This window comes from Talpa occidentalis, unplaced genomic scaffold (genome assembly GCF_014898055.3).
Source record: "Talpa occidentalis isolate TD23 unplaced genomic scaffold, MPIMG_talOcc4v2.1 talOcc4.10, whole genome shotgun sequence".
Taxonomy (NCBI): domain Eukaryota; kingdom Metazoa; phylum Chordata; class Mammalia; order Eulipotyphla; family Talpidae; genus Talpa; species Talpa occidentalis.
This window is the reverse complement of record NW_023600993.1, coordinates 29,574,792-29,599,292: the sequence shown is the minus strand read 5'-3', so window position 1 is coordinate 29,599,292 and position 24,501 is coordinate 29,574,792. Positions and strand designations below refer to the sequence as shown.

General features: G+C 43.0%; 2 protein-coding genes across 7 annotated transcripts in view; one reads left to right on the top strand and one right to left on the bottom strand.

The window, feature by feature from the left end:
- ULK4 (unc-51 like kinase 4) overlaps positions 1–12,890 on the top strand; it is a 378,716-nt gene extending 365,826 nt beyond the window's left edge. For all 4 annotated transcript variants that reach the window (XM_037526793.2, XM_054693291.1, XM_037526797.2 and 1 more), the window contains 2 exons: positions 6,454–6,539; positions 9,262–12,890. In XM_037526793.2, coding sequence (XP_037382690.1) covers positions 6,454–6,539; positions 9,262–9,325 — 150 coding nt within the window. In that variant the 3' untranslated portion in view covers positions 9,326–12,890. The remainder of the gene's footprint in view (positions 1–6,453; positions 6,540–9,261) is intronic.
- Positions 12,891–14,050: 1,160 nt separating this feature from the next.
- The window catches only part of CTNNB1 (catenin beta 1), a 34,099-nt gene continuing 23,648 nt past the window's right edge, over positions 14,051–24,501 (bottom strand). The window contains exons 8-16 of one of the 3 annotated variants that reach the window (XM_037526804.2): positions 22,428–22,531; positions 22,009–22,347; positions 19,416–19,574; positions 17,928–18,047; positions 17,185–17,335; positions 16,966–17,087; positions 16,164–16,224; positions 15,132–15,352; positions 14,051–14,824 (exon numbers count right to left, since the gene is read on the bottom strand). In XM_037526804.2, coding sequence (XP_037382701.1) covers positions 15,144–15,352; positions 16,164–16,224; positions 16,966–17,087; positions 17,185–17,335; positions 17,928–18,047; positions 19,416–19,574; positions 22,009–22,347; positions 22,428–22,531 — 1,265 coding nt within the window. In that variant the 3' untranslated portion in view covers positions 14,051–14,824; positions 15,132–15,143. Of the gene's footprint in view, positions 15,353–16,163; positions 16,225–16,965; positions 17,088–17,184; positions 17,336–17,927; positions 18,048–19,415; positions 19,575–22,008; positions 22,348–22,427; positions 22,532–24,501 lie in introns of all 3 variants that reach the window. The other 2 variants (XM_037526807.2, XM_037526801.2) reach the window with 2 other exon arrangements.

Here is a 24,501-nt window from a genome sequence, read left to right as displayed (position 1 = left end):
GGAAATGGACACCTGCCACTAATGTTTTCAAATAATGAAACGCACTCATGGGTCTTCAAGGCCCAGAAACCTCTGCAGTGGTGCCTTACTGCAAAATGAAGTTGAGTTTGCCCATCCTGGCTTATGGGAATTAGTGCTAGTAATGAAGATAGTAACGACAGGGAGCAGTTCTGCTGTCTATAGCCTTCACCAGTCTCTTCTTGCTCTGCTTTTCTTAGAGTCAGTGCATTGCTCCTTCTCAACTGCAACCCCAGCCACAAGAAGTTCCCCAACAGTTGCTTAGCTGTGATTTAGCACTCACAGTAGACAAGTGTCACTCTTGCTCCGGCCTCATTCAGAATGGTAAAGAGAATTTCCCATGGGCGTCAGTGTGCTCAAAACAACCTCTGCTTCAGTAGCTCACAGAAAGAGATGACTGACTCTGGAGCAGACCCATGATTTGGTTTTAAGAAAGTTTAACTACCAAGAAAATAGAAGGTTCAAGTTGAAGGCTACCGTGTCTGGAAGGGTGGAATGTTGCTGAAAGAAGATTGCTTCCCATCTTAATTCATAAGATGTAAGAGGAGATCAGACTTGGAGAAAGGATTCATTTCAAAGGCCCTTGAAATCCTAATACACTAACTTTGACTAATTATAGAAAACTGCTGTCAACAGAACAAAATAATGAAGCAAGGCAAATTAAAACTCTCTATCTCTTCAAAAATTACCCAGATGTATCTTTACTGATATTTTAAAAATCAAATCTGACCTATCTACCAAGTAACATGAATGTTTCCTCATTGTTTTTCCTTCAGAATCTCAGATTTTCCCCCTATTTTAAAAATTGTGTTGGTTCTCATATTAAATTTGAAGAGTTCTTATATGTCATGGATAAAAATCCTTTATCGGGTGTGTTATTGGCAAATAGTTTCTCCCAGTCTGTGGTTTATTCTCTTATCAGTACTTTATAAAGCGTAAGGGTTTCAGTATGGATATAGTTCAATTTGTCATTTTATTTTTCTTTTAGGTATCATGCTCTTTTATTGTATTTTAGAAACCCATCAGCAAACCCAAGGTCACATAAATTTTACTCTTCTATTTTCTTTTAGAAGTCTTATTGTTTCGTATTTACAGATACACAGTCCTTTTTGAAGCATGTTGCATATAAGGTCTAAATGTGTTTTACATACGGGTGTCTATTTGTTCTAGCACTATTTGTTCAAAAGACTGACTATCATTTCAATGTCTTTGTTAAAACTTTAACACTCTGCATGGGTCTATTTCTGTGCTCTTAATCTTACTCCATTGTTCTTTGTGTCTCCCCTTCTGTCAGTATGATTCCATTATGATTATTATAGCTACTTAATAAATCTTCCCTAACAAGAAAGCATGGATTGTTGATTTCACATGTTTCTCCTGTTTGCTATAAGTATTTAGTACTTTGTTTCCCCTTTGAGTATTGATTTAGCTTTATCCCAGAGTTTTTGATATAGTGTAGTCATTTTCATTCAGTTATAATTATTTTCTAATTTTTCTTAGTATGTACCCTTTCACCCTTCAATCACAGAAATAAATTGTTTAGTGTCAAAGTGATTGGAGAGATTTCTGTTGTCTTTGATGTCTACTTTTATTTCATCATGACCAGAGAATATAATTTATATGATTTAAGTTCTTTTAAGTTAGTTAACATTCAATTTAGATACTGTATACATTATTGAAAATTCTTGGATATCTTAGTGGAAAATGAGTGTCTGTTGTTGACAGATTTAATGCCTTACAAATGTCAGTGAGATCCAATTGTTCATGGTATTGTTTCAATTCTATATTGTTGATTCTTTGGTCTGTTCATCCTATTACAATGAGAATACTTTTAAATTCCCCAACTACAACTGGATGATTTGTCTGTTTCCCTTCCAATTGTATCCAGATTTTGCTTTATGTATTTTTAAATTTCCATCGTCAGATGCAAATATAAATGTTGTTACGTCTTTCTGATGACAGCCCTTTTATAAAAATGATATATCCTTATTAAACCTGATAATTTTCTTCATTCTCCAGTCTACCTTGCCTGATATTTATATAGCCACACTAGCTTGCTTTTGATTCATGTTTGCATGGTATAGCTTTTTCATCCTTTTTTCAGTCAACTTGTGTCACTATATTTGAATTAAGATTCCTATAGAAAGTATATATTTGGGTCATTTTTTCACTCATTTAGAAAAACTCATTTGCTTCACTTTCATCATTTACATTAATGTAATGCTTGATGTGTTAAGCATCTAAAAAGTACCTTTTTATTTGATTTCTGTTTATTTTTTTATCCTTTGCTGCCTTTTAAACTATTAATATTTGAACATTTGAACAAACTAATTTTGTTTTACTATCCACTGGATTGTAAAATACTTTTTACACTGTATTCATAGTCAGTATTTTGCCAATTCAATTAGAATATAGAAATCACACTACCCTGTAATATTTCAGTTATCTTGTATTACAGGCACATATATTGAAAATCACATCAGACAATATTAGATATTTTTATTTTCTACCCAGATACACTTTAAAAAGAATATTCTGTTATGTCTACCCAGATAGCTATCATTTTGTTGCTCTCCCTTTATTCCTACTTTCCTGTTTCCTTCTGATGTTTCCTTTCTCTTTGAGAAACTTCCCTTAGCAATTCTTTTAGAGAAATCGCTGCTTCTGTTAGCTTTCCGTCTATTAGTTTACTTCCATTCGTTTTGGGAAGAATATCTTTATTTCACCTTAGTTTCCAAATGATGTTTTTGCTAGATATAGAAGTGTAGTTTGATCATTCTTTTATCTTTGGCATTTTTAAAATGCCACTCTCTTCTGATCTCAAAATGACGAGAATTCCACTGCAGTTCGCGATACTGTTTTCCTCTAAGTAACACATCATTTTTTGCTGCTTGCCGTCAGCATTCGTTTTTCCTTTTCCCTCTTTAGCAGGTTTGATTTTGTTGTTGGGTATGGTTCCTTGAGCTCATTTGGGTTTTTAAAGCTTCTTGAATCTGTAAATTTAAGTATTTCATCACATTGAATAGTTTTAGCTATGATTTCTTCAAGTACCTTTTCATCCACTCATGCTCTGTTGTTTCATGGCCTTTTGTTATTGTCCCAGAGGTCCCCAAAGCCCTCTCTGTTTGTTTTTGATCCTTTGTTCTTTCTAGTGCTGAGACTGGATCATTTCTGCTGATCTCTTTTCAAGTTTACGTTTAGTCATCTCCGTTCTGCTATTGAGAGCGCTCGGGTTTCAAAATTTTTTGGTGATCAAATTTTTAACTCAAAAATTTCCAGTTGTTTTTCTTTGCATCTTCCATTTTCAACACTCTGTTTTAAAACCTTGTTTTATTTTTATACTATTATTTTCTATTTTAAATTTATTTCAAGCGTGTTACATTCTATTTTAATTTGAGTATTGATTGCTTGTTTTAGCATTTTTACAACACTTTGAAGTCTTTCTCAGCTATTTCCATTATCTATGTCATCTTATTCTTTTGTCCTTGCAGATTTTCTTTTCATATCTGAGTTGAGACTTTCATGGTCATTTGTATATAGAGCAATTTCGGATTTTATTCTGGCTATTTTAAATATTACTTTGAGACACTCTGTCTTGTTGAAACCCTACAGAGAATGTTGATACTTTTGCTTCAGCAACTAATTATGCTAATTATACTGCAGCCCCAGGTTAGAACTGTAACTTCTCTGGCAGGTCAGCTGCAGCATGTTTGCAGTTATTGTGGTCTGTTTTGTGCATCCATCCTCTTGGGGTCAACCTGGGAACCAGGCACAGGTGTGTTAGCTCAATTCTGAGATTATGGTTTGCATAGAGTTGAGGGTGATCCTGGGAGTCCAAGAGCAATTATATGGGTTGTTTTCTCTAGCTTTTCCTAATTCATTATCTCCCCAATATTTCCTGGTTCCCTGGGTTTCCCATTTGTGTCTGGTCATATAAGTTGATCATCTCGCAATTGTCACATCTGGGTCAGACACTGAGGGCATGAATAGAGGGAGAAGAGCTTAGGCCGCAGGCTTCTGCTGCTCCTGCCACTGCTGTCGCTGCCGCCACGGAATGGTCTGGGGCCTGGAGCAGATGTGAACCGAGGGGAGGGAGGGAGAGACGCTTGGAGGGGGCATTTGTGTACACTCTCTGAGCTTCTGGGAGTTTCTACTCGCATTCCTCAAGCCTGACCTCTCCTGGGGCTCTCTTCCACCCTATAATGTCATTTCTGGGGCGTGGGCTACCCTGGAGTGAAAGAAGTGGTTAACTCACCACCAGTTTAGCGGTGCTTCGAACTCAGCCTCCCTCTACAGTCTGCCTGTGCTGTTGAAGTGTCAGTGTTCTCACACAGTTGTGCTGTGCATTCTAGAATCTCCATGTTTGTAGTTGCATTCAGAGAGAGAGAAAGGGTGCTATGTTGCCCAGAACTAGACCCTCTGATTGATGCTATTTGAGATCTTTATTTTCTAAATAACTCATCTTTATATACAGAATAGCAGTTGCATGTTAATAAGAGCTCAGTTAAATGGCCAAATTATTCGTTTTCAGTTAATTTGTTGGCTTTGTGTATGCCTACATTTATGTAAACTGCACACGATGCTATTTTAGTCTCTTCTTTTGATCAGATAATTCTCACTGGATTTTTCTCCTTGCGCCTTCTACCTAGCCTTGTGAGTGAATGTAGTATTGTTATTCTTTGTGCCTTCTGTGGGGTGATCTCCTGGTACCTCAGTCCCTACCCATAAGCCCTTGGTGAGACTGATTGGGACAGTGGGTCTAGCTATATATAGCTCAACTGAGTTGTGTGAGGCACAGTGTTAGGGGATAAAAAGATGGGAATCCTCATTGAAGACCCTTCAGTTCACTTTGCACACACCTTAGACATAATTGAACTATAGCTGACATTTTTAAACAGCAGCCTTTTGAACTTTACCTAGTTGAGTGTAATTTGAGAACAAATGTACATGTAAATCTTCAGAGAAGTCACACCTGATGTGGTTGACCTGGCAGTGGTCTCTGGCAACTCAGGTAGTGGATAGGGTTTCAGTAGACAGGCAAAGTCAGTCATACAGAGGCCACATTGAAGTTTAATGATCCCAGTGACATTCTTATCACCAGGAGCAATTAAGAAATATTTGGGCCTCCCCTGGTGGCGCAGGCGGTTGAGCGCCATGCTGTGAAGCTGTCCACAGCCTCTGCAGCACCAGTTCGATCCTGGCCAGCTGGCAAGGGTCTCCCACATGGTGCAGCAGACCTCTCCTGTTGCGCCCGCTGCTCCCCTCAGCAGTGTATTTCGTCAGTCTGCCTGTTCTGTTCCCTGCTCTGGCTCTGGTGAATCCTCTCACCCTTCTGCGTATCTGGCCTGTAACCTGGTTCTTGTATAAATCAATCAATCAATCTTTTAAAAAATAAATATTTGGCATCTTCTTGAAACTGGGGAGATGACCGTGCAGCCCGGGCCACTGTCAAGTGGGAAGACTGAGAACAGTGGTGCAGTGAGTTAACTGAGCCCACAGTGGTTCCAGCTTCATGGTGGGGATAGTATCAGGCTCCACGTCTACTTCCCTAGCACCCATTATCTCACTCCATCTCTTCTCTCTATACAACACCCTCTATGCACACCTTGCCAGGTGCAGCTGTGGAAAAGAATGAGAAAATATATAGGAAATTGCAGAGCTTTCCGTGATGTTTCTGCAAGTGATGTGATAATCATTGCATAATATTTAAAGAATAGCAAAGATTAGAACCTCTAGGACCAGAATGGAGAATGAAGAGGAGCAGCAAATATGTCTCTCCTCTGCCTAGCAAGGCAGGAACTCATTTTGTGGAGGGGCTGAATGAGGAGGTCCCTGGAAGCCCAGACTGGGTCCCAGCCAGCCCTGAGAGTTTGATGTTGCACAAAGGTACTGCAGAGTCAGGGATGCCCAAGTGTTTTTCCTATTTCTCCCTTGACTATGGCAGTTAATAAGGACACATCACAGGGTTCCCAGGAAGTCTGGTTATTAGTACCTTCTCTCAGGCCACCCTGATCACCATATGCCCAGAATGACACTTGGGTTCATACGAAAGTGGTTGAGTTGGGCTCAGCGCCCAAGCACACAGGACCCACTGGGTCCCAGCACTGACTACTGGAATTTTTTTTTTTTTTTTTTTTTTTTGCACATAATTTGTTTTAACTGGAGAGTTCAGGTTTTTGGAACACAAAACATCCTGAGGGATCTGTGGCAGGCTGGGGTGGCCCCTGACCTAGCACATTCTGGCCTCTGTGGACTCCCTCATGCACCTCCGCAGGGGTCACCATTTTCTGGCTCATGATCAGTAGTGTCCGGGGTTGAGGGGTGCACTCAGGGCACACTCCCAGTACCACAGGAAGTGTGAGACTCAGGTTGCCCATCCAAGGGGCATGAGACAGCCATGGGGCAGCTGACCCTCCTCATCTCCCTCCTTTGCAGGTCACCTCCAGTGAGAAGCAACTAGAGCGTCTCAAGAATGCGGGCAGCCTCCTGCAGGCTCTGGAGTGGCTGACCCCAGCTGGCAGGTAAGTAGGCCCAGGAGGCCAATGTGCACATTCTGACCCACTGCTCTCCACCACCCTCTTCATCCCCCCTGGACACCAATGGCCACCACCTTCCAGCCTGTCATTGCCAAGGGAGGCTTCCACCCTCGGGGCATCCCCACTGTGCAAGGGTGGGGAAGTTAACAAAGAAGGGAGAAGAGTAGAATGTCGTAGCCCTGCTGAGGTAGGAGAGGCAACATTCCCATCTACAGGGAATACAGGTGGGGAGGGGAATGATGACCAGGTGGGGAGATCCCAGCAGAAGATGTGATGCAAATCATAGGAAACGCCAGACCCAGTCTGTACACACATTTGCAGCCTGGCCCAGAGGCCTCATTAGTGCCACCTTGAGGAGGGTCTGGAGGCCCAGGGCAGGGCTGGGGTCAGAACCAACAGCTCAGCCCACTCTATAGCACCAGGCGAGATCTTCAGAGAGAAAATTTGGAACCTAAAGGACCATATTTGACGCCCAGAAGCTGACCGTGTGAGGTTAGGCCAACCTCCCAGTCCTCAGCACGATCATTGTGTTAAAACAGCCTAAAAAGTGCGGTCCACAGACCAAGGCCGCCCTATCACGCAGGAGCGCGTTACAGCCTGTGAAGGTAGGAACTGTCCTCTCAGCTGACCCCACGTTGATGCGAAGGCCGGAGGAGTGACGCCTGCAGGGAGGCTGCATCCCACAAAGTCATGCATCCCTCCCCCAAGGGGAAGGGCTTAGGGCCTGCAAGTTTTTACATTCTGATCTCAAATGTCTGTCTAGTGACCAAAGAAAAACTGTAAAGGAGAGGTTGTGCCCAGGTGTCCACCTTGGACCGCACTGCTGTGTGATCGCTACTGCGATGGTGGTGCTGGAGCTGGCAGTTGGGGGTGGGTGGGGAGACAAAGATGTGCTTCATGACTCGCTGAATGTGTCACCATGCCTTCCTCAGGCCACTGTCCCCAGAGCGGAGGGAGGTGGCCGGAGGTTGCAGTGGGCACAGCCCCGAGTTCCAGCTGCTCTCCCGGCCCTGGGAGGAAAGCCTCCCACCCATGGGGGCCCGGCCTTCATTGGGCTTGCAGGACATGGAATGATGCCTGGCGTTTCTTGATAGTTTCCCATGGCATTTGCTTCCTGGTGTTGGGGTTGGTATCAATTTGGAGAAAAACAGACAGTTGAAACATTGCTGAGGTGAGTATTGAGAAGGCTCAGCTCCAACCAGCCTTTTCACATACAACCCCGGGTTGGGTCGGGTCGGGAAGGGTATACCGTCTCGTAGCCTGCCCCACCCTTGTCCCCTTCTGCTAAATCAGGTAATCTCTTGGACCTGGTTTCTGCGAGGTGAGGGGAAGGACAGACTAACTTTGATGGGCAGGGCCCCTCCTCGCCTTGCTGGCCTGTGGTGTAAGGCACAGACAGTGACTCCCTGGGCGGGGCCACAGGCCTTCTGCTAGGCTGGTCTGTGAAGTGCAGGTGATAGACACCCCTGGCCTTGTGCAGACAGCTGTGATGAAGCCACTCTGAGCAGAGTTGTGCTGAGGAGGGTGTGGGAGAACCATGGGGAAGAGTGGAATTCAGTGGATCGCTCTGGAAAGCCCTTCCTCTGCAGGGCCTGCCTGAGTGGGACTCTTCACCTAGCAGGGGCCTCTGTCCGCCTTTCAGGCAAAGCCAGTACGTCCTTACACTCATCTGTTTGGGAGAGCTGGGACCCGTATGTACTCGAGTAAGCTAAGTGCTTCATGAGGTCAGCAGCCTCGGCTACCCCCTCATTCAACACTCCAGCAATGCAAACATCCACATGAGGCAGATGTACTGGTGCGGAGGTCGCTGCTAGGGAGTTGTCTTACTTGAGCTTTGTTCAGTTGGCCTAGCCACAAAAGGCCATCTTAAGTTAACCAAGAACGAGGGGCTGGCACTGTTCTGTTATGATGTGGCTCTTTCAGGGCTTGGTGGTGTCCTTGCCAGTCACTGGGCTGCCGGGGCTGCTCTGGCTGGTGGGGTGGGCGGCAGAGCCCCACCAGACTAGCCCAGCCACAGCCTCCACCCACCTCTTGTGCAGCGCCCCCCTCCCCATCTATTTGGCAGCAGCTCTGTTTTTGTGCAGTCAAGAGTGTGCCCTAAGCTAATTTTATACTTCAAGGCTCACTGCTGTGTGTCATGCTTCTCTTTGCTCACAGTTGTTAAGGCACAGGTTTACAGTGTCTCAAACAATTTGCTCCAGCAACAAAATTTCCATTTTAAGCTCTTAATTGCTGATCCACACTTAAGAACAAGAAGAAACTAAAGCTCCTGACTAGCTGGCCAGAAGTAGCAGTGCGGCCAGGAGAGTCGGAATTTGTGGTGGGTCTGGGGCCTCTCCTGCTCCGTGACCAGCGCAGGCAGGTGCTGGGCAGGCCTACCTGGGCCGGGCGGGGTCCGACTGCTGTCTGACTTGCCCTGACAACTGTGTCAGTGTTCCTGGCCAAAGTGCTTCAGGCACCAAGTGGTTAGGGGCTAGCAGCTGAGGCCTCACTTAGGGGTGCTGGCAGGGCCAGTTCTGAGCCCCACTAGGACTGTGAGCTGATGGCTTCAGAGCCCAGAGCCTGCTGTTTCTGCTTCCCAAGATAACAGCTCTACCGAAACAGCTGGCCCATCAGCTGCTGAGGTGTAAAAAAGACCAGCCGTATCTAAGAGGCGGGTGTTTCATCCGGAGATGCCTAAGTGTTCCTACTTTGGTTTTTCTCACAGTTCATCTGCTGACAGTGCGGTGGCTTCATTGGCCCTTGAAATCCTTCAAGCTGTTGGACGGTAGGCAAGAAGGCACTTAGTGCAAGTTCACTCTGCAGCACCAAACCTTGGCTGTGTCCACTCATCACATCGTCTCCTACAGCTGTGTTGGGACCTAATAAAGTCAGTTGCACCCAGGACCTACTGGTTGAGGTGGTCTATCTCTGGGCCCTACAACACCCATTCAAGGTAGACCTCCTCAGCTCCAGTGGGATCCATCTGGGTTCACTAGCTGTTCTTGAAATGTTCTCTCCATCTTTGTGGGCCAGGTAGGCCTCCGCTGAAGCCGGCACTGCCTGTGCTCACCCAAGTGGACTACAAAGTCTTTCTACAGCCTGTTGGCATCTGTAAGCATCTCTCTTCTCCAAAGACTTACAGGCAGGACTAGGCATGAATACCCGCCTCTGCCGCAGCTCTAGAGCAAACCTTGGTTCTTGTTTTCCTCCCACTTTCACCTGCCTGACTATTCTTCATTTCAGAGACAATCTCCAAGAATCCTTTTGGAAGACTGACAAGATTCTACTGACAGACACAGGTAGTTAAAGTTTGCCTAAAGGAATGCAAAATGTTAGAACGCTGGCACCCTTGAAGGTCTGCCCATCTAGATGGTGTGATGGCATCAAGGTAGAACCCTTCCCCCACTTCTACCAATTACCCCCTTTTATCCTTGAAACCTTTTCCAGCTTCTTCCTGTTTCCTTAGAACCGCCTATGTAAAGGGCAAGCCTGTGGAAGTACTTGGTGAACACTGCAGGAAGGCCTACTCTTTCAGTCTGAACTACTAGGGGTGGCTCCTTGGCAGCTTCAACCAGGTGAGCCATTCCTTGGTCCTGTGCCCGTGGGGCCTTGGAATGGAATAGCTAGATCAGGTCAAAGGCTGTGATCCCTCTGAGCTCCAGTGCTTTCTGAGAGGGTACTTGACCCCCCAAAAATCACTGCTCCAAACAAACCTAGATGGAATTCTGTCCCAGGCAGACATGTTAGCCACGGGGGCACTAAGTGTCCCTCTACTTTACCATGGGAAACTGGTCACACTGTCACCAACAGCTACCACAGTGGTCTGGGTAGTTTACTAGCTAACATTTGGCTTTGTAATAAAAATGGCAGCTCTGAGCCCAATTCCATCAAAGATGGTCATCTCAATTCCCTCCACAACTTGCAGAGCAGGCCTTCTTTGCTTCATCTAGAAGTGACTCAAGAGGAAGTAGTCAACTTACCCAAGACCCCACAGCTGTCAAACTCAGGCATCTGACTCCATAATCTTTGTGTCCCCCCCCTCCCCCCATCAGGTGTCCAGGGCTTAAGTAGCAAATAGTTGAGGTGTAAGAGGGTGCCCCACCTAGGAGCAGGCAGTTTCATTTGCTCCCTCATGCTCCATTTCCCAGGGGGAGGAAGCCCCATGCTAAGTCCCACTGGGCAGTGTCCGATTACCAGGCTGTGTGCTCATGTTCCCCCGGGGGTGGAGGAGCTGGTGGAGCAACCAGAGGCCTGGCCTTCAGCTCCAGTTGTCTTGTCTGCTGGGTCCAGGCACAGGCAGTCTGTTTGCCCAGGAAATCCACTGTCTCAAGTCCGTTCTTGGGTGAACCACCTGGAGTTCTGGGCCTGAAGTCTTTCCAGAACTTCAGAGCAATAAAAGATCCTTATTTTCCCTTTTCAGTTGAGCAGGGAGGAGTCTTTTATTCAAGGTTAAAAAAGGAAGGTTTTACACCGCATAACTGTTCTGCTGATTGGACCAATCCTGGCCCTGGGCCTGTGTGGCCTTATCTGAGCAGGCAAGGGGAAAGGAGATGATGGTTTCAAGCACAGTTGCTGCAGGGCCAAGGACTTAGCCCAGAGTGCCAGGGCGCTAAGGCCACCCCTCGGGAGCCTGCCACGCTGGTGTGCTCAGGAATTAGGGGACAGTTGGGTTATTCTCACAAGTGCCAAATGTAAAGCCGTGGCCCCAGTCCCAATGACCTCAGGGAAGGAGACATGAGTAGGCAGGCTGAGCAGGAGAGAGGCTGAGGTCTATGACCCTTCCTGACCTCCCTGTGCAGGAGGCCCCTCATATTTGGCTTCCCAGGCTGGCTCCAGTTCTGAGTGGAGCTTTCCCTCTTCCCCACATCAATTCTGGATTCTGGCAGTACTGAAGGACCCAGACCCAGACATCCACACTGGCCTCTCCCCTGAAGCCACTTGCTAACTGGTTACAATCCACTGCCTGAACTTTTCCAGGGATGGTGTCCAGAAGCTACAGAGATAGTACACTAGGGAGGCAGAGCAAGGGTGCCTTCTTCCATGAATCCTGAGAGGAACAGACAAGTTATCTAGGTAAGCTAAGGAGAATGCAGCAGCAGATTTTACTGTCTTAGGGTTCTTTGTATTGTTCAACTCTTCATGTTTCCCACATCATCCATCATTAGTTTTCCCAGCAATTCTGTAAATGCAGGGCAGACACTGTGTGTCAGAAAGTGGGGGCTCTACTGGTTAAAGGTCTGTCCTGCCTCCACCTGAAGCAAGATCTCCTTGATACTTCCTTCCCTGGCAACAGAAAAGTATAATGTAGAAATAAATCTGACACATGCATTTATGTAAAGGCTGAGATAGAAGCCTCAGGAAGGAACTGATAGAGGAAGCAAAGGAAACTATAAAAATTCTAGCCACTTGGAGTAGGGTGTAAACAGGACTAGCCAAGGTTTAGATTCCAAAAGATTTAAGTTTTGGTGAGGCTGAGGGAAGTATGGAAACCAGAAGCATGAAGTCAAGGTTGAGAACAAGCACTAGGGAGATGCAAGTCCTGAAGGGCTCTCGTGAAAGGAAGACTGACCTATAACTGGACTGGTCTACTGCGGAGACTTGATGCACAGGTGCAGAGCAAAGCCTATCACCTCCCTTCAGCTTACTAGAGTCTGATGGGGCAGGGAAGTGGAATGGACATCACACAGGATGCTGATGGGTAAGAAAAAGGAAACAATCTTTTGTTTGTTTGACAACAAACAATTTGACAATCAGTCAAACACTGTTTGACAATCAGTGTCACCCTCACCGGCACCCTGCAGCTTCTAACTGCACTTGGTGATTAATTCAAGCAAAAGGACTGCAGTCAAATGACTTTGCTCTCTTCCCTTTATAAATCAAACAGCACCATTCAAATCTTGGTTTTATTACAGTAATCAAAACAAGAATTAAAGAACATTTATCTCAAGATTTTTTTCATTGTCAAGGATGCAAATAATCCAAGTCTTATGTCTAGAACAATGCTCCAACATGGAAAAACTTCGCTCAGCAGCGGTCACTGCAATGGGATCAAATTCCTATTATCTCCCTCTCTCCAGGTAACCACTAGTCTAACTTATTTAGTAATCTAAACACTTCCTCGCCTTAATTTTGCCATCTGTTAAAGAGTTCATTAAAAAAGTCTGCCCCTTTCCATGATCAATGTGATGTATGTCACTTTCTTTTTACTCAGTATGTGATATACCCCCATACTGTGCATGAAAACTAGTCTTCTGCTGTACTAGAGTGAAATACTAACCATTTGACACAAGGGCCTCCAGTGTGGGCTGTTACACAGTATACTAGAGCTAGAGGCAAAAGAAAATTTATACACACAGGTTGACTTATTTAAAATTTTGATGGTCATGGATTTTTTTTCCCTGCATTTTATCCAAATTCTTTTTACACTGATGTGTCTATCTGTACATCGTATTCTTCTCTCCTTCAAGTTTTATAGTTAGCAGTTCACAGTGGCTATTCTTGGCCCTTTATCCCTTGAACCACCTTGCTGGATTCACAGCCATACTATGTTTTTAAACGGACCTTTAAATTATGACGACTTTAGACGAAGCTCTGAAAATGTTTTCTGGTTTTAAAAAGTTCTTTAAATGAAACACCCTACTATGGTTATGTTAAAAATTAACTTGCTCTGGAAGCAGAACCTGAGACCTACCACCTCACCAGGCATGCAATTCTCCCCGCGCCCCCCACATTATGTTTACTGAGATGTAAAGCAGGTTTATACTGTGGTATGTGCTTTGCGAGTTACAGGTTTAAACTTTAAATTCAGCCCCCGCCCTCCATTACATGAGACCACAGTGAAGAATTTGAGGCTTTCACAAAGGTTCTCTCTAGATAAAGTTGGTTTTTGACCAAAAAAGGAACTGAATGTTTATCTAATAGTCATGATCTTACTAAAAATACTCAATAACAGCTCTCCTAAAACACAAGTCTTAACAGGTCCACTGACTCTGCCCTAAGGGATGAACTAAAGCTTGTCAGACCTACCACTGGGATGACAGGATTATCTGGCAGACAGCATGGAAGAAGGCCCATTCTGGTTCTTTCTGATTCAATGTTCAGATAAACATCAAGGCTTAAATCATCTTAATTATCAGTTTAAAGTGGAGTTGAAGGAATTCCCCTCTTCAAATGAGCCACACTTACGTGAAGGTACTTCAAGTCCAAATCCAGGTATTTAATTCTTCATTATCTAATGGAATGAAACTGACATTCAGGGGTGGGGGTTTGCCTATTTGGCACTCAGTTTTGCGCTAGGTAATTGGAAGTCTGGAGGCCTTCCGTGGTCACTTGAGCAAAAAGGCCAGGTTGAAGAAGTCCTAGACATAGGCTATAAGCCCAGAATCCTTCTGCTGGCGGTGGTGGCATCTCTCTTCTTACACAAATGCAGGGTCAAGTGCTAAAAAAACTTGGAAAATAGTCACTTACTACCCTCACAAGCTACTTAATGATAAGGAAAAGAAAAAGTGACACAATTGAATGAATTAAAAGTTTAATTCTGAGCCATTTTTATATCCGTATTTTCTCTTGAAGCATTTTATCACAGCAGGTTACAACAACTTTGGGATAAAAGGCAACTGGTAAACTGTCCAAAACAAGGTTCCAAATAACACCTCTTACTGATTTACCCTACCCCATACATATATCCCAAATAAAGTTTTTGATCAAAAACATGAAATAGATCCACCTGCTTATTTTAAGCATATTAAAAAGGAAACTAATTGGACCATTTCTATTTGTCTATTTTATACAAAAAGGCTACACAATGTTACACTTTATTCAGATTACAATTAGAGTGATTATGAATTAGTGTTCTACACCATTACTCAATTCTTAAAAATTAGAAATTGCTGTAGCAGTATTCACTATAACTTAACACTACGAGAGACTTAAAAAACTAACAGTTACTGCAAAAAAAAAAAAATTAAAGAGCTACTTCAAAGCAAGCAAAGTCAGTACCATTACAGATATTTAAAAAAAAAAAAATTTAACAAGCAAGGCTAGAGTTTGATAAATTCCATCTTGTGATCCATTCTTGTGTATTCTTCACTTCTTGAGTCACTCCCAAAATCCATTTGTATTGTTACTCCTCGACCAAAAAGGACCAGAACAAAAAGTTTTACTTCAATTGTTCCCATAGGAAACTCAGCTTGGTTAGTGTGTCAGGCACTTTCTGAGATACCAGCCCACCCCTCGAGCCCTCTCAGCAACTCTACAGGCCAATCACAATGCAAGTTCAGACAATACAGCTGTATAAAGAGAGAAAGGCTGCTATTAATGTTTAAAACAGCAAATGTTACTCATTTGATTTGAGTATTAAGTTGCAAAAGCTGTGGCAAAAAACATTAAAGTCAATAACTTCCACACATGACCACATAATAACCAGAAATCTGAGAACATTCAAATGTTCTAAGACATCTCCTTTCAAAGTATCTGTTTTTGTGGCAGATTTACAAATAGGCCTAAATCACTCCCACCCTACCCAACCAGGTCTTTCTGAAGTTCTGTAGGCAGAGTAAAAGTATTTTACCCAAACTGGCTTTTATAACTTCTTACCTAAAGGATGATTTACAGGTCAGTATCAAACCAGGCCAGCTGATTGCTGTCACCTGGAGGCAGCCCATCCATGAGGTCCTGGGCATGCCCTAGATCTGGCAGCCCATCAACTGGATAGTCAGCACCAGGGTGGTGGCCACCCATCTCATGCTCCATCATGGGGTCCATACCCAAGGCATCCTGGCCATATCCACCGGAGTGAAAAGAACGATAGCTGGGATCTAGAAGAGTCAGAGGCAACACAGTGATCAAGAGAGCAAGGAAAAGAAGCCCTAACAATGAAATTTGGGGTAAGTTCTAACTTCTGCGTCTGTTTCTACCAGAGGCAGATCCTTGTTTACCCTGAGTATTTTGTATCTATGAAGGCAGAACTATAAAGTTCCTGAGGATAGCAGCAATGTATTGTGTATGTGACCACAGGGTGAGGAAATAACAGAAGGAGGCTTAGTGTTGAGTCCAGGTGACACCCATGAAAGTATCAAGAAACACACTCCAATGAAACCTTTGTAAGCTTTATATTGAGGACTGAGACTTATTTATATATTTGTCATGGTAAAAATGAGCTTATAAACTTCAATGGTTTAGTAATTAGGAAAAATGAAATTGTGAAGTTATGGATATAGTTGTGATCTATCCCCTGACTCCACCACCCAGATTTGGATTAGCTTTTTAGAATACCCTGATAACGCAATTATGTAAAAATAGCCACCCTAGATCTGAGCTTGGGGACAGGAGCTTCCCACTCTCACATCCTGGGTGGGCTGCAGACATGGGTAGTAATTAGGAATTCTCTGACAAAAAAGCAAGCAAGCCAGCCAAGCAATTTGTAACATGCTCTGCAGAGGCCCCACAGTAGTACTTATTTGTTGGTGTGATCCTATTGCTGACTCAGGAATTTAAGAACTGCCTTTAACTGCTGCCACTAATTTCCTGCCAACACTAGTTTCCCAGATGAGCAACCCGGATCTTTTGATAAAGCCAACAGGAACTTTAGCTTGATCTGTAGTTAACTGAGAAATGTGAGACACATACCATCCTGGCGATATCCAAGGGGTTCTCCCTGGGCACCAATATCAAGTCCAAGATCAGCAGGCTAGATTAAGTGGGTACAAGGCAAGGAAGCAAAATGAAAATTCTCAACTTAAAAAATATACACACTCTTAAATTTCAAAAACAATTACTTCCAACTTTATACGAAAACATTTTCTAGGCATCAGTATACGCCTCATCCACTGATGCCCAGAAAATGTTTTCGTATCAGTACTTACTATTTGCAAAGCACGATTCTAGGTGTTAGTACCCCCAAAAAGGAGTTGATGACACATAGGCTCTGTTATGAGACATTTTTAGTTTGAGCAGCTGGAAGGGCAAACTGCCACTGAGATGGAGAAGACTATGAGAAGAACAGGCTTGGGGGTGAGTAGGAAAAAGAACTCAAGTTGGAATGTTTCATTTGCCTTTTTTCCCTCTACATAACAATGTATAGACCCTCTTGCCAATCAACAAATATAATCCATTATATGACTAACATAATTAAATGAACTTTCAGGGTTCATAATAGAAATTCAAGTAGAAAAAAAGCTAAAATTGAGCATTTAAACTGACCTCTGACCCTTCCTTTTGAAAAATATTCTTTAAAATTTTTTCATCTGCCTCCCCGGTGAATTCTAAGCAGCAAGCTTGTTCTTCCTCACAGCACTTGGTAAGATAGCATAAAAAATGAATATTGAAAAGTCAAGGAAGGACATGGTCAATAAAAAGGAATGTATACTGGGGGAAAACCACAAAATGCTTTACCTGTTCTAGCAAACTACCAAGTAGCTCTACTGCTTACCTCATTCCAAGCCATTGGCTCCGTTCTGAAGAGAGAACTGGTCAGTTCAACTGAAAGCCTTTTCTTGTAATCCTGTGGCTTGTCCTCAGACATTCGGAACAAAACAGCAGCTGCATATGTTGCTGGGTTGGGGGGAAGGAAAAAAAAAAAGGCCCTTAAGGCAAAGCTAAGGCTTCACTGTACACACCAACTGAAGGCTTTGGTTCCTTTTCTACTTACCCACACCTTCATTCCTAGAGTGAAGTAACTCTGTCAGAGGAGCTGTGGCTCCCTCAGCTTCAATAGCTTCTGCAGCCTCCTTGTCCTGAGCAAGTTCACAGAGAACCCCAGCAGCTACTCTTTGGATATTTTCAATGGGAGAATAAAGCAGCTAAGGAGAAAACACCAAAAAAAAAAAATCTAATTATAGCTGAAGTTAAAACATGGCGAGTAGATATTCTCAATTCAGAGAGCCTGTAAGCAGCATTCACATTACTTGTATTAATTCACACTCTCTAAATTTATGTTTGAGGATGTCTTCAGTGCTGTGGAACACTGGTTTTCTAGAATATATCTTGTTACAAGTCCTTTTTTCAGAGACAATCTTAACTACAGTTTAGAAAATCCAGAGTCTATTGGAACCTGCAATCTGTTAGCCCAGAACAAGCTTTGCTTCATTTAAAAATCGAGCACTCCTAGAGTATAAAATGATTCTTCCCTCTTGATGCTCCAAATCCCAATGTTTCTCCCGTGGCACATAAAAAATGAGGGAAATTTTTGTAATATTAAATGTAGTCAATTTAAAGGACACTCTACATTGACTTTGTCTCATACTTTGGCAGGGGACACAGGCAGATATTTTATATTAGATGAAAAAATGCTAGTGTCTGCCTTTTGTTGCCCAATTTCTCAAGCTTTTATTAAAATCGTGAAGTTTTATGGACATACAAAAGCTAGAACACCTCACTTAAAAATCAATGTACCTGCACAAACAATGGAATGGTGTTTAGTCCTCTGATTACAATTCGGTTGTGAACATCCCGAGCTAGGATGTGAAGGGCTCCGGTGCAACCTTCAACTATTTCTTCCATGCGCACTCCCTCCTGTTGAAAGAAAGGGGGGAAAAAATTAACAAACAGGGCATTCTCCTCTCTGAAAAACTGAAAGGCTTTCTGTTTTGAGCCAATTACTAGACTATAGTTACAGTAAACATTCAAAGTTTCCCATAACTTGCAATTAGTTCAAGAATGAAGAAAAATTCGATTAATTTTAATGTTACTGAAAGGCAGCCTCATGGCAGCACTAATAATTCCAAGCAGCAACAACTGCCCCCCTCCCCCCGCCAGACAAAGTACAGCTTCAATGTACTTCTGAATCCCAAGGATAACCTTTCTTACAGTGAGGGCACCAATTACTATGGGTAAAAGGAATATATAAAAGACACAAAGATGGGAAAGTAACACTCAGACTATGTCAATATTTTCTTTCACCCCTCTGATTTTGTACATCTTGGTAAAACCTTATCAAAGTTTTATCACCAACTATGGAAAGTACTCTGAGCTGCCAGCAGAAATCCACTCCTCACCCTTTCCAAGACAATTCAACTGAGACACCATGCAAGGGAGAAGCAAATACATGGCTTCTCTGTGTTAGGGATGATTTCGATTCTACCACTTTTAGCCGCTTTTATAAGGACATAAAATTCCTTTTTTTTCATAGAAAAGAGATTTAAACTAAAAGGTATCCTTTGAATTTTATTAAGCCACCTCAAGAAGACGGGTCAATACCAAAAGTAATGCATGAAAAAGCCAAAGTCCCCTAATGAGACCACAAACTTAGCAATAAGGGATTATCAAAATCTGTTCTGGGAGGTCTAGCTTTGTTTTCTAAAGTAATTAATTAAAAAATTCTTTGAAGGTCTTATTTTTAAAATCTGAGGAATCAGAAGTGTTTTTAGATACTTGTAATAATGCTAGTGTTTTAAGATTGCAAACAGACATCAAAGCTGCTAGGCTGAGTTTATAAGGTAAAGGTTCCATTACTTATTCTTGAATATTACTTATTCTTGAAACTTCTCAGTATTGTTAAAAGATTTGTGAGTTAGTTCACTCCCTGAAAGAGGTAGAAACAAGATGTGGCAAGGAATGAGCTTTGAAATCAGATTTGGACTCAAATTATGGCTCTGCTACTTAAGGAAGCGAACCTTGTATGGCTAAAATGAGAACACTGACGTGCCTGGCACCCCTATATTCCCCTGTAAGATTGATAATGTAAAGGACTATTCTAAGGAAACATAACCAGGGGCCACATTACTATCTTCTCTAGAGTCACAGCAATGTCAGGTGTTTTAAATCAGCAAACATCCTCACCCTTCAAGCAGGAGGGAGGAAGCCAGTGACCAAAGTAGTTCAGGATCTTATGGATTTATAAATTCCTTTTAAATAGCCAGCTGTCACTAATGATCTACCTACCACAAATTGTTGCTGTGTTCCACCCATGGATGTACGGCGCTGGGTATCCTGATGTGCACGAACCAGCAGCTGAACTAGTCGTGGAATAGCACCCTGCTCACGTAAAGGTGCATGATTTGCAGGACAAAGGGCAAGATTTCGAATCAATCCAACGGTTGCCTGCAGACAAGGGAGAATAAAGAACAGATGTATAACTCAACAAAAGCATTTTCTTAGCTTACAATTCCCACCACATTACATCTATTGGTATCACCTGAAATTAACACTACAGCAAACCTTTAGATCCCCTCTCCCCCTTTTCCGTATGTTTCATTTTAACTTCAAAAGCTGTTTAAGATTAAAGATACAAGGTATTAACCGAACACTTCGCGTAGGAGTCTAGGGAATCCCTCTTGGCCTCCCCCTCGCTCTCCCTTTCTCCCCCTCGCTCTCGCTCTCCCTTTCTCCCCCTGCTCGCTCTCTCCCTTTCTCCCCCTCGCTCTCTCCCTGGCCCAGGCCCTTCTCGGTGCTCCCGGTCTTGTGGGGGTCTTTTGTGGGGGTCTGGGGATCCCTCTCGGCCTCTTGCTCACCCTCTCGGCCTCCTGCCTCCCCCTCGCTCTCTCCCTCCCCCCCCCGGCTCTCCCTGGGCCCAGGCCCTCCTTTCTCCCCCTCTCGCCTGGCCTCTTTCTCTCCCTGCCTGGCCTCCCTCTCGCAGCCTTGTCTCCCCGCCTCTGGTGTAAAGGTTTGCTGCACCATCTCTGGGTTTGGCGGTTCCCTGGCCTGGGGCTCGAACTCAGGCTGCAGTGGTAATGGTGCTGGGGCTTAAGCCCACTGCGCCACTGGGGAGGCCCCCACCCTAGGGTGTTTCAGAATACCTATTAAGGTGTTAGAGAAAAAAATCTGGTGTGATGTAAGAGCGGGGCCTGAAGTCAGGCTCATTAGGACCACCTGTACCTAATCAGCTAAGGGTAGTAACTGCACCATCTCACTAACCCTCCCCTCTGCTTTCAGGCTATTTCAGGATGTGAATCACAAAAAGCACCCATAACCTTTTAAATACTAAATCATAGGCCCTCTGTCCACATTCATTTTGGGGTGGCACTATTTATTTATTTAATTTGGTGCGTGTGTGTGGGGGACCCTCGCCAGTGGCTGGGGATCGAACTGGTGCTGCAGAGGCTGCGGGTAACCTCGCAACCCAGCACTCAACTGCTGCGCCACTAGGGGAGGCCGGGTGGCTTTTTTTTTTTTTAAGATTTATTTATACAAGAACGGGGGTATAGGCCAGATTCGTGGGAGGGTGACAGGATTCACCAGAGAGCGGGGAGCAGAACAGGCAGACAGAGCAGCAGGCACAACAGGCGGTCTGCCATGCTATGTGGGACCCTCGCTGGCCGGCTGGGATCAAACGTGCACGGCAGAGGCTGCGGAGAGCTTCAGAGCGCTGTGCTCAACCGCCTGCGCCACCAGGGGAGACCCCTTTTGGGTGGCATCTTTCACATAACTTAATTTTTGGGGTGGGTGAGGTAGCTTTTTTTATTTCCTTAGGACACATTCCCAGTTGGACTTACTGAATCAAAATGATGACGTTTTTAGGGCTCTTTCTGTATACTGCTGGGAATACACATTCGAAAAGTTTTCTATGTAATTTATGTAGCCTAAAATCCTCCCATTATAACTACAATGAGTGACATTTTCAGTAAATTTGCAGTTTTGCATCCACGACCACAATCCAGTTTCAGTTCCATTTACCCCAGAAAGATCACCCATGTACATTTGCAGACAACTCCTGTTGGTTCTTAATAAAAAACACCAACTCTTTTTGGTCATACATTACTGTTAATATTTATTACATTGTAATTAATGTATTTCAGATGGGGAGTTAGAGATTTTACAGTAGTAAGGGGTCAGGAAATAGTTTCCCATTTTCATTTTTACTGCTTTGAAATGTTTCGTATTAAGATCACCCAGGGAACATGAAATATTTCTACTAGTTTATCAAGCAATCTATTTGGAAGAGATGGTTGCCTCAGTAGTCGCTCGAAACCTTGCATTAGTGTTTAATATTCCTTTCCACCAAATAAATCAGGTTTACAGATAGGGTCCTACTGGCATTCACATTCTTGTTAGCGATCAGGTAACTTGAACTGGCATGCCCATTTGCTTTTCCCTTTCGCTGATATTTTACATGTCACTGAAGAAATATGGAAACACTGTGACCTCTTTTCCAAGTACATAGGAGAATCACTTTCAGAGAATTGGACATTTTTGTGAGAATTTATAACCAAGAGTTTTAGAAGCCTACTAATACAACGAATACAAATAAAATAACTATTTTCCTTCCCCACCCCTTTGCCGTCTGAATCCAAACATTTGGGGACTTGTGAAGGACAGCTGAGCTTTGGCCCATTTTTATGCATCTAGATGTATTTTCCTTTTGTTCACTATTTGACTAAAAAACAGTAAGGTTAAAAGTACCATTTCCCCCCAGGGTTCAGTGATAAGCAGCCAATACTTATTATTTACTCAGGAACATGATTCCTATTTATCAATCCCTTATGCCTAGGTAATCATCAATGGTTTATCTTCAATTCTCCAAACTTCTACTTTTTACCTTTATCAGAGGCCAATGGGATGGTGGGTGTAAGAGTTTAACCACAACTGGTAGTCCATAGTGAAGGCGAACAGCATTCTGGGCCATTTCTGCTTCCTGGTGTCTGCTGGTCAGATGACGAAGAGCACAGATGGCAGGTTCAGTGATGTCCTCTCTGTCACCAGCACGAAGGACAGTACGCACAAGAGCTTCTATTCCACCCACTTGGCACACCATCATCTTGTTCTTATAATTATTGCAAGTGAGATTAGAAAGAATTCCAGCGGCACATGTGACGACGTTTATATCATCTGAGCCCAGAAGCTGAACAAGGGTCCCAAGTAGACCTTCCATTCCTTCCTGAGGCGATAAAAACAGACGCTCAGTACATATTCATCTTGACTCTACTACCAGTACACTGGTTTAACTCAGGTTTTTACCTGTTTAGTTGCAGCATCTGAAAGATTCCTAAGAGTCCAAAGACAATTCTGAACAAGACGTTGACTTGGATCTGTCAGGTGAAGTCCTAAAGCTTGCATTCCCCCTAGAAGAAAAAAAGAAAAAATTCTAAGATAATGGTCATTAGCCTGCAATTCTTTTCAGTACTAAATAGCTTCTCTAGTCTTAAAGAGCAACCCTCTTTATTTCTAAAAGCCTATTCTTCCATTTTAAGTACTTTACTTATGCTTTCATTTTCTAGGATGTTGCTGTTAAGCTTTACTTTCCAATTCACCTCAATAGTAACCACTTTTGTTTGGTATCTACGGTTCCTTCCCTTTACGGGGAGGGAAAAAGTCATTAGCTCCACTTACTTTCTTTCACCCATTCCAAAAACGTTTGTTCCCTACGAAGTCCTATTTTAAATTGGAACTATACCAGTGAGCAAAATTACTAAAATATTCCCACCCTCATGGAGCTTGTGGTCTAGATGGAGGCAACAATAAACACACAATTAACAAAATTAGAATTATATATATGGTATCTAAGATGGTGTTAAGTGCTATGAAAAAAAAAACAAACACAGGGATGCTTATGGCAGAAACTATATAAAGATTGATACCCTTCCATCACTTAAGACCCTAATGAGCTTCCATTTAGACCCCTACCAGCATAAATTTCCCTTAATTCCAAGTATACTGGCTTAACTGCAATGCCCCATCGCCTTCCTACTGAAATCACTTCTGAAGGCAGTGAGCGTACTTTCTGTCTCCTTGTCCATTCTTTTCAAGTCTGTTTTATTTCTTCAAATTAGGTGAGCTCTCCCTCTTGTAAACCCTGTGCTTTTCCTTCCTAGCATTCATATAATTAGGTCTACCTCCCCTAAAAGACAAAGGTCATCTCCATCTCGTTTCTCTCTCATAGCAGTTCCCATGACTAATGGAGTGACCTGCACAAGGCTGTTGCTCAATGCTTCTTAAATAAAGACACACTCTTCCTCACAGCTTTCATCCCCCTCCCTCTTCTATACTATTAATTCTAGCCTGGTGAAACTTTTACAGTTCTGATTCAGCATATCTAGGGTAAAATTCCCAGGTAGATAACTGAATTCCATTTCTCTTCCCTACTATCCTTTATCCACACACAGTAAGAGGGCAAATCTCCAATCTAGTCTTCTTCCTGCATTCCAGTATCATACATTTCCAGCTACCCACTGACCTTTCAATCACTTTGAATACGTCAGCTTCTTAAAATTATCTTGTTCCAAAATTTAAGCTATTGTGGTAGTTTCATTTATCTTCACGGTACCCATGTACTACTCACCATCACAACCCCCTTTTGGTTGCTCCTTCAGTCTATGGATTGTTTATAGAGTCCTTCAGAAGTCTCATCCTTTACCATACATTTTAAATACCAACACTATTTCATTCCTAGAAGTCTGTAACATCTCAAAAGTCTGTTGTGCTTGCCTTGGTTATTCAAAATATACCATGCTACTATTTATATTCCAACACCCATTGTGACACTTGATGGCACAGCTCAACAATCAATAGGTTCTCATTATCTTTAAGATAAAGGCCAAATTCTTTAGCATAATTTTAAGGAACCCTTTAGAATCTGGATCCCATCTGGCATCCCAAATTGATCTATGAATTCTACAGCTATAGTTCTAAATTATGAAACAACATTTTACAGAGGCCTAGAAAGTGCTGCATGATACGGCCCTGCCTAACTCATCAACTTCATTTTGAACTACTCACCCCGTTACTAAATTCTAGTTAAACCTTCTCTTTAGCACCTAGAACTCAAGAATCTCTTTTCTCTGCCTCTAAAGCATTAAATCCCATTTCTCTTAAAGATAGAACAGGTTCTTTCTCAGGGACTAAGGATCTCCATTAATGCTTTATCATTATTTGGTGTTTGTTGTTTAACACTCATTCCAATTTGTAATCTTTTTGGATATTTTTGTCACCGCCAAACTATACAGAGGCCACATATCTTTTGTTATCCAATGCATAATTCTTTGTGCTTATTACAGTGTTTGACAGAATAAATGAATTTGAGAATAACCTAGGT